Source organism: Lemur catta, chromosome 2, assembly GCF_020740605.2.
Source record: "Lemur catta isolate mLemCat1 chromosome 2, mLemCat1.pri, whole genome shotgun sequence".
Classification (NCBI taxonomy): Eukaryota; Metazoa; Chordata; class Mammalia; order Primates; family Lemuridae; genus Lemur; species Lemur catta.
The window spans coordinates 124,658,011-124,672,190 of NC_059129.1; the positions used below are offsets into that span (position 1 = coordinate 124,658,011).

Below are 14,180 nucleotides of genomic sequence, written 5' to 3' on the forward strand. Positions count from 1 at the left end.
AATGGTATTTGTCACCTTTATTTAAAAACTAGCATCTGAACACTTCAAAGCTGTCCGTGTGGATTGATTTGACCAAGATCATTACAGTTAAATTTTGTAACTAACTAATGATATTATTCTTTAAAATAGGTAACATGTTTCCATGACTATTATTTTGGAGGCAATAATTTCATCAGCTCTTGTTTAACAAATTGAATAAATCAAAGGTCCATAAATTTTAAAAAATGTTCCCACAAAAACCCAAGCCCTGTTGGTTTCACTGGGGAGTCTATAAACTAAGGATGAAATAATAGCAACCCTACACAAACTGTATCAGAAAATAAAGGAGAAAGAAACACTTCTTAGCTTCATTTTATGAGGCCTGTATTACTCTGATGCCAAAGCCACAAAAAGGAAAACTACAGACTAATCATGAAATTAGATGAAAAATTCCTTTAAAGATTATTAGCAAACTAAATCCACAAGATACAAAGAAGATAAAACACTGTGATATATGGAATTTATCCCAGGATAATAAGCCTGGTTTAACAACTCAAAATCAATTAATGTAATGTATTATATCCGTAGAATAAAGGATTAAAACCACATGATCATCTTAATAGATACAGAAAAAACATTTGAAAAAATCTATCACCCATTTTTGACAATACATCTAACATCACACGTAATGATGAAAGACTGAATGCTTTTCCCCTATCATCAGAAATAAGGCCAGGATTTCCACCTTCACCATTTCTATTCAACATTAACTTTGACTCATTGTCTAAAGAAGTGAAAGGCATCCAGAGTTGAAAAGAAAAGTAAAACTGTTGTAGTTCACAGATAATATGGGGCTGTGTACAGAAAATTCTATGGGATTTACCAAAAATTTCTAAAATTAATAGTTAGCAAGGTCACTGAATACAAGCTCTACATAATAAAATCAATTGACTTCCTATATATGATAAATTATCCAAAAATAAAATTGGAACAATTCCATTCATAAGAGCATTACAAATAATAAAATATTTAGGAATAAAGCAAAAGAAGTTCAAGACCTGTACATGAAAACTATAAAACATTGCTGAGAGAAATTAAAGAAGATTCAAATAGATGTGAGGTATGCCACATTAATGGATTTAAAGGCTCAATATTTTTAAAACAGCAAATTTCCCTAAATCGATGTACAGATTCAGTGCAATTCCTATCCCAGCAGACTTTTCTGAAGACATTGTCAAGGTGATTTTCAAATTTATGTGAACGTGCAAAGCATCTGAAATAGAGAAAACAAATTTGAAAAAGAACAAATGTAGAGAATTTACACTACCTGATTTCAAAACTTCATTAATCACCACAGTGTAGTATTGGCATAAGGACAGACACATAGATCAATGGAACTAAAGAGTGCAGAAATAAATTCTCATGTTTATGATGGTCAATCAACTTTTGACAAAGATGCCATTACAGTTCAACAGTGGGAAAGGATCGTATTTTTAGCAAATGGTGCTCAGATATATGTGATAAAAATAAACTTACACCCTCACCTCTTGCCACGTACAAAAAATAACTCAAAATGGGTCATGACTGAAATGTGAGAGTGAAAATAATAAATGTTTTTAGAAGAAAGCATAGAAGACAATGTTTGAGACCTTGGATTAAGCAAAGATTTCTTAGAAATGACACCAAAAATATCCATTAAAAGAAAAATTGATAAATTGTACTTCATCAAAATTAAAGACTTTCAGTCTTCAAGAGACACCATTAAATAAAAATAAAAAGATAAGCCCAAGGCTGTGAAAAAATATTTGCAAATCGTATCTCAGGAATACACAAGGAACTCTAAAAACAGTAATAAAAAGACAATAATAAGAAAACACGAACCCAATTTACAAAAACAGCACAATATTTACAGATAGCTAATCATGTGAAAAGTTGCTCAGCAATATTAGTCATTAGTGAAAGGCAAATACAATATGGCTGATTATTTAGAAGATTTTTGAGTGAGTTTGTCTGGGTTCTGGTTTTTCTATTTCACTAAAATTAACCCCCAAATAGGGGGCAGAGAAGTCACTATATCACCCTTCCCAGAAATTCTGCCCCTTGCAAGGAGAGGATTCTAAATGCCACCTCCTTTGCCTCTGCCAGGTTGTGACATCCATTGGCGAGCTGGTGGAAGTGTGTTCCACGCAGATCCAGTCCGGGTGGAGGCCCTTGTTCAGTGCCCTGGAAACAGTGCACAGCGGGAACAAGTCTGAGGTGAAGGAATACCTGGTTGGTGACTACTCCATGGGTAAGAATGTTTGGATGAGTCTTGCCATGGAGCATTAGTTCTCTGTGCCAAGTTTCATGCTATCAAAAAAAATTGAACAACAGGGAAAACAGACATTCAGCCATGTTTTATTAGCCAGAAGTTATGTGACACAGCAGGAACACAAGTTCTGCGTTCTGCCAGCAGGCTGAGAGCTCTGAGCATTGTCAGGCCCTGCTCTCACTGACAAGTGAACAAAAGGCAGAGAAGTTCCTGTTGTTTCACTTACACATTGCTCTGTTGAGTTCGTTCTCAATGCCAAAAAGAAAAAATGTTATCCACTTGCTTGGAAGAAGCAGAAAAGTATCATAACACAGAGGAATCAGAATTGGAGAGATTAGGTCTGGCTGGGAATGGGTGGATACCATGAAGCATGCCAGGGCCCAGGGATGTTGTCTCTGAGGTTCCCAAGACACCCCTATATTCAGAAACCCACCAGAAGGACTCATGGGACCCAGCATTTAGTTATGCAAGATTTATTACACAGCTCAAGTCTAACATTTATTTTGTTAATGTAGTAAAGACACAGATTATAAGGGAAAAAGACAGAGAATCTGGAGAAATCTACTCATTGGCTTCCATATGGTCTTGCCCTCCCACGAGAGAATCACACAGAGCACACTCTTCCCCAGCAGTGAAAACACGACAACATGTTTGCGATGTTTCTGCCCAAGGAAGCCCGTTAGAGACCTATCCATGGGCTGATCATGTAGACACCCTCTGTCTTGCACATACCAAAATTCCAGACTCCCCGAAGGGAAGCAGGTCTTCAGCATAAACCATATTGTTTGCACAGACAGTCTTGGCACGCTGAACTACCCTTATCAGTTAACTGTGGCCTGGGAATATTCTGAGAGCCAAGTTCCTGGATGCCAGCCAAAGGTCAACCAAGCAAGCCTTTCTAAAAGGATAGTGGTCTCAGGCCTCCTATGTTAACTCTTTTCTGCATAGGTATGAATGAATTTGCATATGCTATCAGAGGTTTGTCTAAACCTGCCCTGCCCCTCCCTGTAGATATTCTATGATTATCTGTGCAAGAGTATTACAGTGGCCACATAGTTCACTGCCCTATAGACCAACACATTGGTTCAGCCCTGAATCCAGCCAGCTTTGCCCTCGTTTCTCTCTCAAGCTCTCTCTTCCTAGCCTTCCTGTGGCTTCCTGCAGGCAGAGCTGAGAAGGACAGCATCAGAGCCAAGCCAGTGGCCCAGTCAAAAAGCCTGGGCCTTTCTCCAGTAGATCTTTCCCAGGGCTCTGTGGAAGGTTCTGGGAGTATGGGAAACCTGAAGGGTAGAAACTTACTTTGTTAAAATTCTACGATCTCCCTCCCTCAGGAAAAGGCCAAGCTCCAGTGTTTGATGTATTTGAAGCTTTTCTCAATACCGACAACATCCAGGTCTTTGCTAACGCAGCCACTAGTTACATCATGTGCCTTATGAAGTTTGTCAAAGGACTGGGTAAGTGGAGTCCTCCATGGCTGAGGACCCTTTCCAGGGTGGTTTTGTGTGGCTGGAGACAGGGCACAGACTGCCTGGCACAGGCAGGCGTCCTGGGGTTAAGCAGGTGGTGGAGTGCCGTGTACCCAAAAGTAGAAAGCTTACTGTGAAAGTAGATTGGATCTTGTCCAAGATTGATACCTTTTATTGTGGTCATGAATATCTTGTAGCATATTTTCAATCTATATTTTATAAAAACTTCATTTTCAAAGAATAACATCAACCTCATAATTGCCCTATTTAAAAAGGTTCTCAGGCTCCTGGTCTAAGAGCTCTCCATAGTGAAACTCTCAAAACTTTTGAGTTTCTTCTAAACTTGTGGTTTAACTAACTACCGTTCCCATTCATTTCACCGCAGATAAACCTGTGCTATATAAAAATCTGCTATAGCAGTTCATGTTGCATAGCAAGAATCTATTGTATTAAAGTGTTCCTAAATTAAGCATAAAATTAGCTAGGTAGTTCTTGAAACACGAGGCCTCAATGTGGAGGGGGCTTTCTGCACTTCCAAATTATATTTACAATTAATGAAACCTAGGGCAGGAGGCATTCTTAACTTTTGCAAAGAAGCTGGAAAATTAATGCAGGCTGCAAATTATGTGACATTGAGGAGACTAGTTGTCTGCATAAGGACAATTATTGAATATAATATTGAATATTCTGAGATTGAAAATTCTAATTTTATTCTAATTTTTAAATTCCAATTCTTAAAATATTCATGTGATTATGGAGGCTAAGAAGTCCCATGATAGGCTGTCTTAAGCTGGAAAACCAGAGAAGCTGGTAGCATGACTCAGTCCAAGTTTGAAGGCCTCAGAAAGGGAAGCTAATGATATAACTCTCATTCTGAGGCCAAAGGCTGGAGAACCTCAAGTTCTGATGCCTAGGACAGGAGAAGTGTGTCCCGGCTTTGGAGAAAGAGAATTTGCCTTTCCTCTGCCTTTTGTTCTATCCAGGCCTCAGCTGATTGCATGGTGGCCTGTCACCTTGGGTGACAGGGTTAGGATGGATCTTCCTACTCATTCCACTGATTCAAATGCCAGTCTCTTCCAAAACAACCTCACAGACACACCCAGAAATAATGCATTATCAGCTATCTGGGTATCTCTTAATCCAGTCAAATTGACACCTAAAATTAATTATCACATAGATGTTTAAAACAGGTTCTAGTTTTCATCTGTGAATCAAAAGGTGGAGGTACGTGTATGGGGTTTGGGGGTCAGTGGAAAAGGCAGACCCCCAGTATGGCCATAGTACCTGCGTACTGCCTGGCTCCAGGGAGTGCCATCTGCATAGACTTGGATGTGTAACACAGCAGCAAAGTAAAAACTTGGCAATACCTGCTATAGTCATGGGCAGGAAATGAATGTATTTTTTATTCCCACCTGTTTATTTCAACATGAATTTGACCTCGTCTATGTTCATATTATAAGGTATATTTATCTAAACCAGGAGTTGGCACACTGTGGCCCACATGCCAAATCTGACCCACTGACAGTTTTTATGCATAAAGTTTTATTGGAATACAGCCATGCTCATTTGTCAATGGCTGCCTTCATGCTACAGCAGAGCTGAGAAGTTGCAATAAAGACGGTATGACCTACAAAGCCTAAAGCATTTACTGTCTGGATTTTTGCAGTAAAAGTTTGCCAACCCCTGATCTAAAACATAAGATATGTTTATCTTTCTTTTTTTTAAAGGAGAAACATGCCTCTTTGCTTCTGAATTTTAACTAATGCCTAGTAATTATGTCTGTTTACCCACAAGGCATGGTGCTAGCTGCTACAATTATAGATAATTAGAAACAATTATAGTACTGTGAAATGATTTTATTAAAAGTATAGAGATAGATTCATTATGAAAAGAAAAATAATAATTCTTGTTACTATTCCTATAGAAAATCTAGATGCCCCTCTACAGATTTGTTAAATCTCTGGATGTGTACAAAAAATAGAAATCATTTAAATTCAATTAAGTAGTCTCTGTCCCCAAGCCCCAGATGTTTAGACTCTTCCCAGAGTCCTCATTTATCATCACCATTTAGTGCTGTGTATTGGCGACGATCGAGGTCCTTTTCCAAAGAGAGAGAGGGAGTGCTTCCTTCCAGCCCACTCCAGGGCCTGTCTCTGGGACTGTCCCTTATCATCAAAGCTTCAGAAGTCCAACAGCAGGGCCTGGAGATGTCTATTCCAGTGTGGCCGTGTACAAAAGAACACCATCCAGCCACTGAGAGTACCGTGAAAGAACATGAAGAAATGTTCGTTGTTTGGTGAAAGGGGGAGTTGCAAAACAGTATAATCCCAACCAAATAACATGTACAGTGTGATCCGAGCTGTATCTAACATAGACACATGCAGTGGGGAAAAAATGCCTGCAAGGATATTTCTCAGGATTTTCCCCAGGGTTGTGCTATTGAGGGTAATTTTTCTTTTCTATTTTAGTAAATATTTGGTGAATTAATGCAATGTGAATAATAGGTCTCCTGTTATAAGGAGGCAAGTGAGGGTAACTTTGTTGGTCTCTGTCCCCCGCGCCTGCCCCAGGGGAGGTGGACTGCAAAGAGATTGGAGACTGTGTCCCAGGACCGGGAGCCGCGTCCACAGACCTGTGCCTGCCGGCCCTGGATTACCTCCGGCGCTGTTCTCAGGTACGCGGAGATTACCCGGAGGTGCCCGCCCCGAGCTCCCAGGCAGAAACTGCGTCTGAAGATGTCGGCCAGATACATGTGGATGTTGTCGCTGAAGCCCAGGAGAAATGCTTTCTGCTGTCTCTGAGGAGATTAGGGCTTAGATTTGGAGTATAAATTTTTGTCCCTACCCTTTCCACAAAGAAAAGAAAATAATGAAAACATGCTAGAACACACAGTTGGGTCCTGAGATCCCTGAAACTTCTCCTTCAGGCTCTACAATCTCTATGTTTGCATAATCTCTATATTTGCATCCGGCTGTAGGGAAAGAGGTCATGGGGTCATGGGAAATCTTCCTGATAGTCCCCAAAAGGAGAGGGTGGGGGTGCAAACAGTGAAAAGGGACATTTAAAAAAGAAAGAGGGACATGTTCAATCAAGACCCAGTAAAGAGAGCCACTTTATTGTCTTATCAAAGTGAGCAGGGACCTTCACGCACTGTCTTTTCTGCTTCAGTGGCCAACAAGCGAGATGCTACCTGCTGAAGCCCTTTCTCCTCTAGGCTTCAATGACAGTCCTCAATTAATAGTTTCTTTGCTGTCTTCCCAAGCGTGTCCCCCCCGGGTCTTTTCTGGGCTGTGTTTTTACCTTGTCCCTTGGTGGCATTAAGCCATGGCCTCAGGAACACATGCAGCCCTAACTTCTCCCTCCAGCTGCCTTCCCTTCCACCCTCAGATCCTTCCCTCCAACCCACTGATTTTCTGCCCCCCAAATACACCAGCTCATTCCTGACCAGGGCCATTGCTGCTGCTTCTGCCTGGACATGCTCTCCCCAGATTCCGTGTGGCACTCTGTATCTGAAACATCACCTCCTCAGAGAGACCCAGGACTAAAAGATCTGCCAGCTCCTGCCAATGTTCCCCTCACACCCCATCACTCTTTCTAGTACAACCTGTTCAGTTTTTCTTATAGCATTTATGTTAGATTTTATTTATTATTTGTGACAGAATTCTAGTATGTAAGACCCATGAGAACAGGAATTTTGTCTATCTTGCTCACAGCCGTTTCCCTGGTTTCTAGAACAGTGTGGGCATGGCAGACACAATTCCAATTCATGAAGACAGAAGGATCCTTGGGAGTCTGTCCCAGCAACAGGGATCCCTGGGGGCCTGGGCCCTTGTAGCAAGAGGTGAATAAAGAGCCCAGGCCACTCTGTCAGCTCTGAGACCTTCATCTCTCCCACCTGGCCCCAAAGTCCTCCCTTTCCCCAGTCATTCTTGCCCCTGTGTTTCCTTAGAGGTTGAGTCAGGGGAGGGGAAATCAATCTGGTATCCCATTTGCCTGCAGACTTCTCAGTGATCCCCATTGAACATTTTTTCCCATAGGCAGAAATTCTTGCCATGTGCCATAGTTCCCTTGGCAGTTTTCTAAAAGTCTATAAAACTCATATGTAATTAAAACACTGAAAAATTATCCATAGGGTCCTTTTTCCCACTTTTTTGTTGCCATTGAGTGCCGTTTCATCTGCTTCATGGGATGAATGCCTCCTGTAAACTACCTTTATAAATCCAAATCACAACCAACTTTGAAATTTTTATACATTGGTGGCTTCTCTAGTTTCCTGTCTCCCTTTAGTACTGGTGTATAATTTCATTGTTCTTTAACACCCAGAGTACAGCTTTTTCCAATATATAATTGCATTTTTTTAAAATTTAGTTATTGGCCAAAATCTACAAAATGCCCTTGAAGCCAATATTCCTTAGTGGGCGACTTGCTAGCTTGCCTCGAAGACTTCAGGAGCAGTCAGCCAGCAGTGAGGACGGAATTGAATCCATCCTGTCTGATTTTGATGATGACACTGGTAAGTTAATTGATTGGACTAAATCATGTTATTCTCTATGTTCATATGCTCAGAAGCTTAAGCCATAAATTAAGTAGCTTATGGATTGTCTTAGTCCTTTTGGTGCTGCTGTAACAGAATTCCTGAGATTAGGTACTTTATAAAGAACAGAGATTTATTTCCTATAGTTCTGGAGGCTAGGAAGTCCAAGGTTGAGGGGTCTGCATCTAGTGAGGGCCTCCTTGATGCATCATCCCATGGCAGAAGGAGAAGAGAGCGCTAGAGGGAGGGGGGAAGGAGCTGGACTCCTCCTTTAATCAGGAACCCACTCCCAAGATAATGATATTAATCCATTCACGAGGGCAGAGCCCTTAAAACCTGATCACCTCTTAAGAGTCCCAGTTCTCAACACTGTTGCATTGGGGATTGTTTCTAACACATGAACTTTGGGAGATGCATTCAAACCATAGCATATATCATAAGAATGGTCATCTGTTTTTGTTGTTATTTTTTACAATTTTATCAGAACGAGTCTATTTAAAGTTTCCATGGACTTTCCAAAATGCATCACTTTACAATAGATGCCTCCAGACCCATCCTTGTTAGATGGATACAGATTTGCAGATTCCACTAAATGTAGTTTCTAACTATGAATTCTCTTGACTCTAGCAAATTGGAATGAAGTTGTATTGGTGCCTTGGCACTTAAATTGGCTGGTAATTGTCTTTAATATATTTTAGGAAACACAATCATTACACAAATACTTCCTGGAGGACTATTTGGTTAGAGACTGGGGAAATTAAGCCATTACTAAAGAAAGAATCTATCTGTGACTAGTGAAGCTGAAGGCTCATGGAAAGAATAATTTTAATAATTTTTTTTTCAAATTAGGCCCCATGTGACCTCTTGTGAATCAGAGTTCAGTCTAGTAACCGGATAATTTTCAGATGGATTAACTCAAGCTCACGCCTACTGTCTTCCCAGAAGACTCTGTCCTATTCTGCATCTAGAAATGGAAATCATGCCCTTATATAGGTCTAGTGTCTGGACATAGGTTTTTTTTCAAACTCTTGCGAAAAAGCATTTTTTAGGGGAGGTTTTGTTTGTTTTTATTCTTTTTTTTAATTTTGGTGATATAAATTCATTTATGGGGGTGGCTGGAAGATATACAGTTTTCAATGGAGATTATTAACAATAAAACATCATGAGTTCAGATTAGTTCTCAGGAAGAACTATAGGAAAGAATAAATATCTAACATAGAAGACAATTCAAGTATTGAAAATTGGCTAGCTGTTACCTAATGGAAGTTTCAGTTTAATGATTAAATTAACTGAAAAAAAATTAGCATTTTAAACCTCCAACCTAGATAATTATAAGCAGGAGCTAGTGTTGTCTGTCTATAATACATTCCTTAAAACAGTTCTAAACAGGTGTATATGTAACAGTGAGCATTCCTCTTCCCATTTGTGTAAACCATTAATCAGTTTTTTTTCTAGGAAGCCCATCTTCTGATGGATAAAGTTCAGTCAAGCACCTATTTGAGTTGCCCACATAATCATTTCATTCAGGACTTTACAGTTATAATTATGTGTCAAAACATAGTAGATAATATAATAAAAGTAATAGCTTTAAGTTAGTATGAAAAATTAAACAATTCTCAGCATTAACATATTCTCAGATATTATTCCTCTGGTTTCCAAAGGCAAATAATTACTTTTTTCCCCTACAGAAATTGCCAGTATATACAAAACTAGATATCATACCCAAAATATATACATATATAAAATATATAAAACTAGACAGAATAGTATAATGTACCCATCACCTGCTTCAACTATTATCAATTTATGGCCAGTCTGGGATCATGTATATCTTTTCTCTCTCTTCTTTCCTCCCCCTCTCTCCCTCCATAGTATTTTAAGGCAAATCCCAAACATTATGGCATTTCATCTGTAAATGTTTCAGTGTGTGTTCTTTAAAGATAACAAATATAGCCACAATACCATTATCACAGCTGAAAATTAACCATATTATATAGATTAGAAGTTACAGGGGCTAGAGTGAGGGAGAATGACTGCTTAATGGTTAGAGAATTTCTATTTCAGATGATGAAAAAGTTTTAGAAATAGTGATAGTTGCACAACATGGTGCATGTAACTAACACCACTGAATTACACATGTTAAAATGGCTATTTTTATATGTGTTTACCACAATAAAGTTAATTTGTAAAAAAAAAAAAAAAAAAAAAGAAGAAGAAGATAGACCAAGGCAATGGAAATAGGATATTTTATTTTTTGCTATCATCAGCTCCCAAGAAATCTGACAGTCTTTTCGATGCAGTAGAATTTACATACCATATCACCATTTTATTAAAGGAGGAGAAGAAATATGAGCAATTTCTTTTCCCTTGACTTTGTCAGAACCTGTCAATCACAATTTGTTCATGTTTATGGGCACTGAATGCTAACACACTGGGTGGTGTCTCACCTCTGTATAGCACTTGACAGTTTACATACAACGTGTGATGATTCTACATTATATCTAAATGGATTTCATAGAAGTCTGCTTTTTGGTTTGCAGGTCTGATAGAAGTCTGGATCATCCTGCTGGAGCAGCTAACAGCAGCTGTGTCCAATTGTCCCCGGCAGCACCAGCCACCAACCTTGGATCTACTCTTTGAGCTGTTGAGAGATGTTACCAAAACACCTGGTAAATATTCTATATCTGTTTTAGGGGGGAGTGGTTATACATACAACTTTTTTCAGGAAGGTATTTGTGCAGGTGTCTATCTGTTTTCATTGTTTCCTAGACTTAGCACAAAGCTTCACAAAAAGAAGATGCTCAATAATTATTTGTTGGATGGTTATGATGATGTGATGTTTAAGATACATCCCACGTGGTGTTTGCATTTCTTTCCAGAAGTCCATTTACAAATATCGTGGCCAGTTAGTTGGGTGTGCAGGAGCCCCATGTTAATTGGGCCCCAGCTGTGGTATCAGTTAGCTTGGTCATGTCCCATGATCACAGCCTTCCTTTGTGGCAGGATCTCAGAGTCACACTGTCTTGGCCCAGGCCCCAGGGCTGTGGGTTGGGTTCACCTGATCTACCACGGACATAAACAGACTGCTCGTAAGTATATGCAGTATCCAGACAGCAACAACTTGTTTGTGTAAAGGTCATAGGTGATTAGTTTGGAAAAAGATATTTAGTGCTCACCTAGTGCAGCCCCTGACAGTATAAGAAAAGAATGACCCTTAGGAATTTTCTTATTCTGAGTTAATCAAGTTTAGTATACACATTCATTCATCCCAATTTTCCCGAGATCAAAGAAGCTTTTTATAGAAATTTAAGTTTTTTACTAACAGAATCAGAACCCTAAATGAAACCACTAATTAATTCCATAGTAAGAAGAGGAGGTCTGTGTTCATTATAATAAAGATTTGATAATTGATACTTTTTCAAAATCTATGCCAAAGTTTGTATTGGAATTTTTTAAAAACAAAATACCTTAACTACTCCCACATGTTAAAAAGTTAAAAGCCTTCCATCAAATAACAAGCAAGTATTTGATAGAATTAATTATATGCCACTAAATCTGTTGTACTGGTCAGCACAATTTTCTGCCTTCACATTGATTGTCACTAAATGTGTGTGAGAAGCATTTAACCCGATATTTCTACTCCTAGGAGTCTATCATCTAAGGAAATTAACTGTAATAAAGACAAAAATGTATATACATTTGCTGAAACATCTTGAATATAAAAAAATTATGAGCACACTAAATGGAAAGCAGTTAAGTAAATCATGGTAAAAGCATTTACATATTTTACAGGCATTAAAATTAATATTTGTGAATAATATTTAATGACATAATTAATTATGAAAAATGCTACTGAAGATCCTATATTCCCCAATCACTGGTAAATTCTTTTTCCTTGTACTTTCTCAGAGAATGGAGAGAAAGAGATCGGCAATGCCAAGCCACGGCAGGGCACTTCCCTTTAGTGACAGGCTGTTGCTCATATCACAATTTTGACTCTGACTTTTTTCTTTTGCAGGACCAGGGTTCGGTATCTATGCAGTTGTTCACCTTCTCCTTCCTGTGATGTCCCTTTGGCTCCGTCGTAGCCATAAAGACCATTCCTACTGGGACGTGGCCTCTGCAAATTTCAAGCATGCCATCGGTCTGTCCTGCGAGCTGGTGGTAGAGCACATTCAGAGCTTTCTACACTCAGGTATCCACAGCGCCAGAGCAGTTCATTTGGACTGTTTCTTTAGTAGGCAGCATCATTGCCTAAAAGGGCTTAGTAAATACCTAATGCAAATACTGGTAACATGATTTTTGTCCTGGAAATTATTAAAATAGAAACACATGGGCAGTGTCAGCCTTCTAATAGATTATCAAAGAGAAAACTGATACCCATGTATCCTCTGCAAAATTATCAAACAGAATAGTCAAAATACATGCATGGTTGAAAATAAAATACCTAATAAGAGGTCTAGGATATTTGTGCATTAGGAGAGGGGAAATAAATTCAGATATATAATAAATAAAAAAGAAGAAACATCCCTGTAGCCTAGGGGTGGAGAAGGGGTGTATCTTGCTGTCCTGCTTCAGCTCAGGAGGTTTTGATCCGATTATGGGCAAAAAGTAGCTTAACAGGCTCAAGATGAAGAGAAGTTTCGTTATATCTGTGGCATTTTGAAAAAAGATATGAAGTGGACTGGATGTTGAAGTTAGCAGATGGAGAGGGACCTAGAGGCAGGGGGAATGTGTCAGTGGGGCCATATGTGTGAAGGTCTGGAAGTCTGGGAGAAGAAACATCACTGCATCTCTGCTGGCCACAGAGCTTGTATTAATACGTAGAAGGCAAAGGCGTGTGGAAGTAAAAGGGGAGAGCTGTCTTTTCTGGAGAGGGTGGAGAAACTAAAGAGAACATGGACCCCCAAGGGAGAGTCACAAGGCAGAGATAAGAAACTGTGTCTCTACTAAGGTTAGCAAGGACAATTTGCCCTGCAAAAAGCAATACTAATTGAGAAAGAAAACAGTGGGTTTTTCCACATATAGGTGGTAACCGGTGACCCTATCCCTAGGGGTTTGTGTTCTTGACCAGGGCATTGCTTTGCACAATGTGGGACCCTGGAGGATTCTTCTGTGAAAATTGGTTCTGTGTGATTACAAGGACCTTGAGGAAAAAAAATGCAGATGTATTCCTTGAATTAGACAAATAAAATGTGATTTTTAAAAGTGTTATTTTCTTTAGTCTGGAGCTAGTGTGCAGACTGAAGCCAGACTGACAAGGTTCAACAAGTGGTAGGACTAGAAATTTTTTGTTTTTCAAGAGCAGTTAATTCATTTTAGTTTGGTATCAGCAGTAAAGAAAATATGTTTTATTTTATCCTTTTTTAAAAAAAATTTAAAATTTTTACCAGCTAGCATAATATTTAGGCTATATTAATTATATGTTCTATCTATTCTGTTTGAGTAGATGAATTATACATTTGATTTTGAAACATGTTTATCAACACATAAAAGTGAACCATATATTTCATCTTGATTTATCTAGAAATGAATGAAACAAGCTAAAATTGGATAAAAATTTTAAAAAGTTTCACTGGATTTTGTTTTGGTATGGCCATTTTTCTCATTGTTCTGTTTTTCTTTCTCAGATAATTATGTATCTTTTTATGACTCAGACTTCCCTCTTTTGCTATACTTGGCCATTTCAAAAGTCTGTCTCTTTACACTAGAGCTGAGTGAAACCTTGACCCTTTCCTTCTCCTGTAGACATCAGGTATGAGAGCATGATCAACGCCATGCTGAGGGACCTCTTCGAGCTACTGGTGGCATGTGTGGCCAAGCCCACGGAAACCATCTCCAGAGTGGGATGCTCCTGTATTAGGTGAGAAAAAAGTTTCCTGACTCTCTA

The 14,180-nt window shown here is 39.0% G+C and overlaps 1 protein-coding gene across 1 annotated transcript in view; it reads left to right on the forward strand.

Annotated features, from left to right (window-relative positions):
• The window catches only part of ARFGEF3 (ARFGEF family member 3), a 134,356-nt gene that overhangs the window by 109,458 nt on the left and 10,718 nt on the right, over positions 1-14,180 (forward strand). The window contains exons 23-29 of the mRNA XM_045544450.1: positions 2,125-2,269; positions 3,622-3,744; positions 6,327-6,430; positions 8,125-8,269; positions 10,831-10,959; positions 12,309-12,485; positions 14,039-14,153. Of these exons, the coding sequence (XP_045400406.1) occupies positions 2,125-2,269; positions 3,622-3,744; positions 6,327-6,430; positions 8,125-8,269; positions 10,831-10,959; positions 12,309-12,485; positions 14,039-14,153 (938 nt within the window). The remainder of the gene's footprint in view (positions 1-2,124; positions 2,270-3,621; positions 3,745-6,326; positions 6,431-8,124; positions 8,270-10,830; positions 10,960-12,308; positions 12,486-14,038; positions 14,154-14,180) is intronic.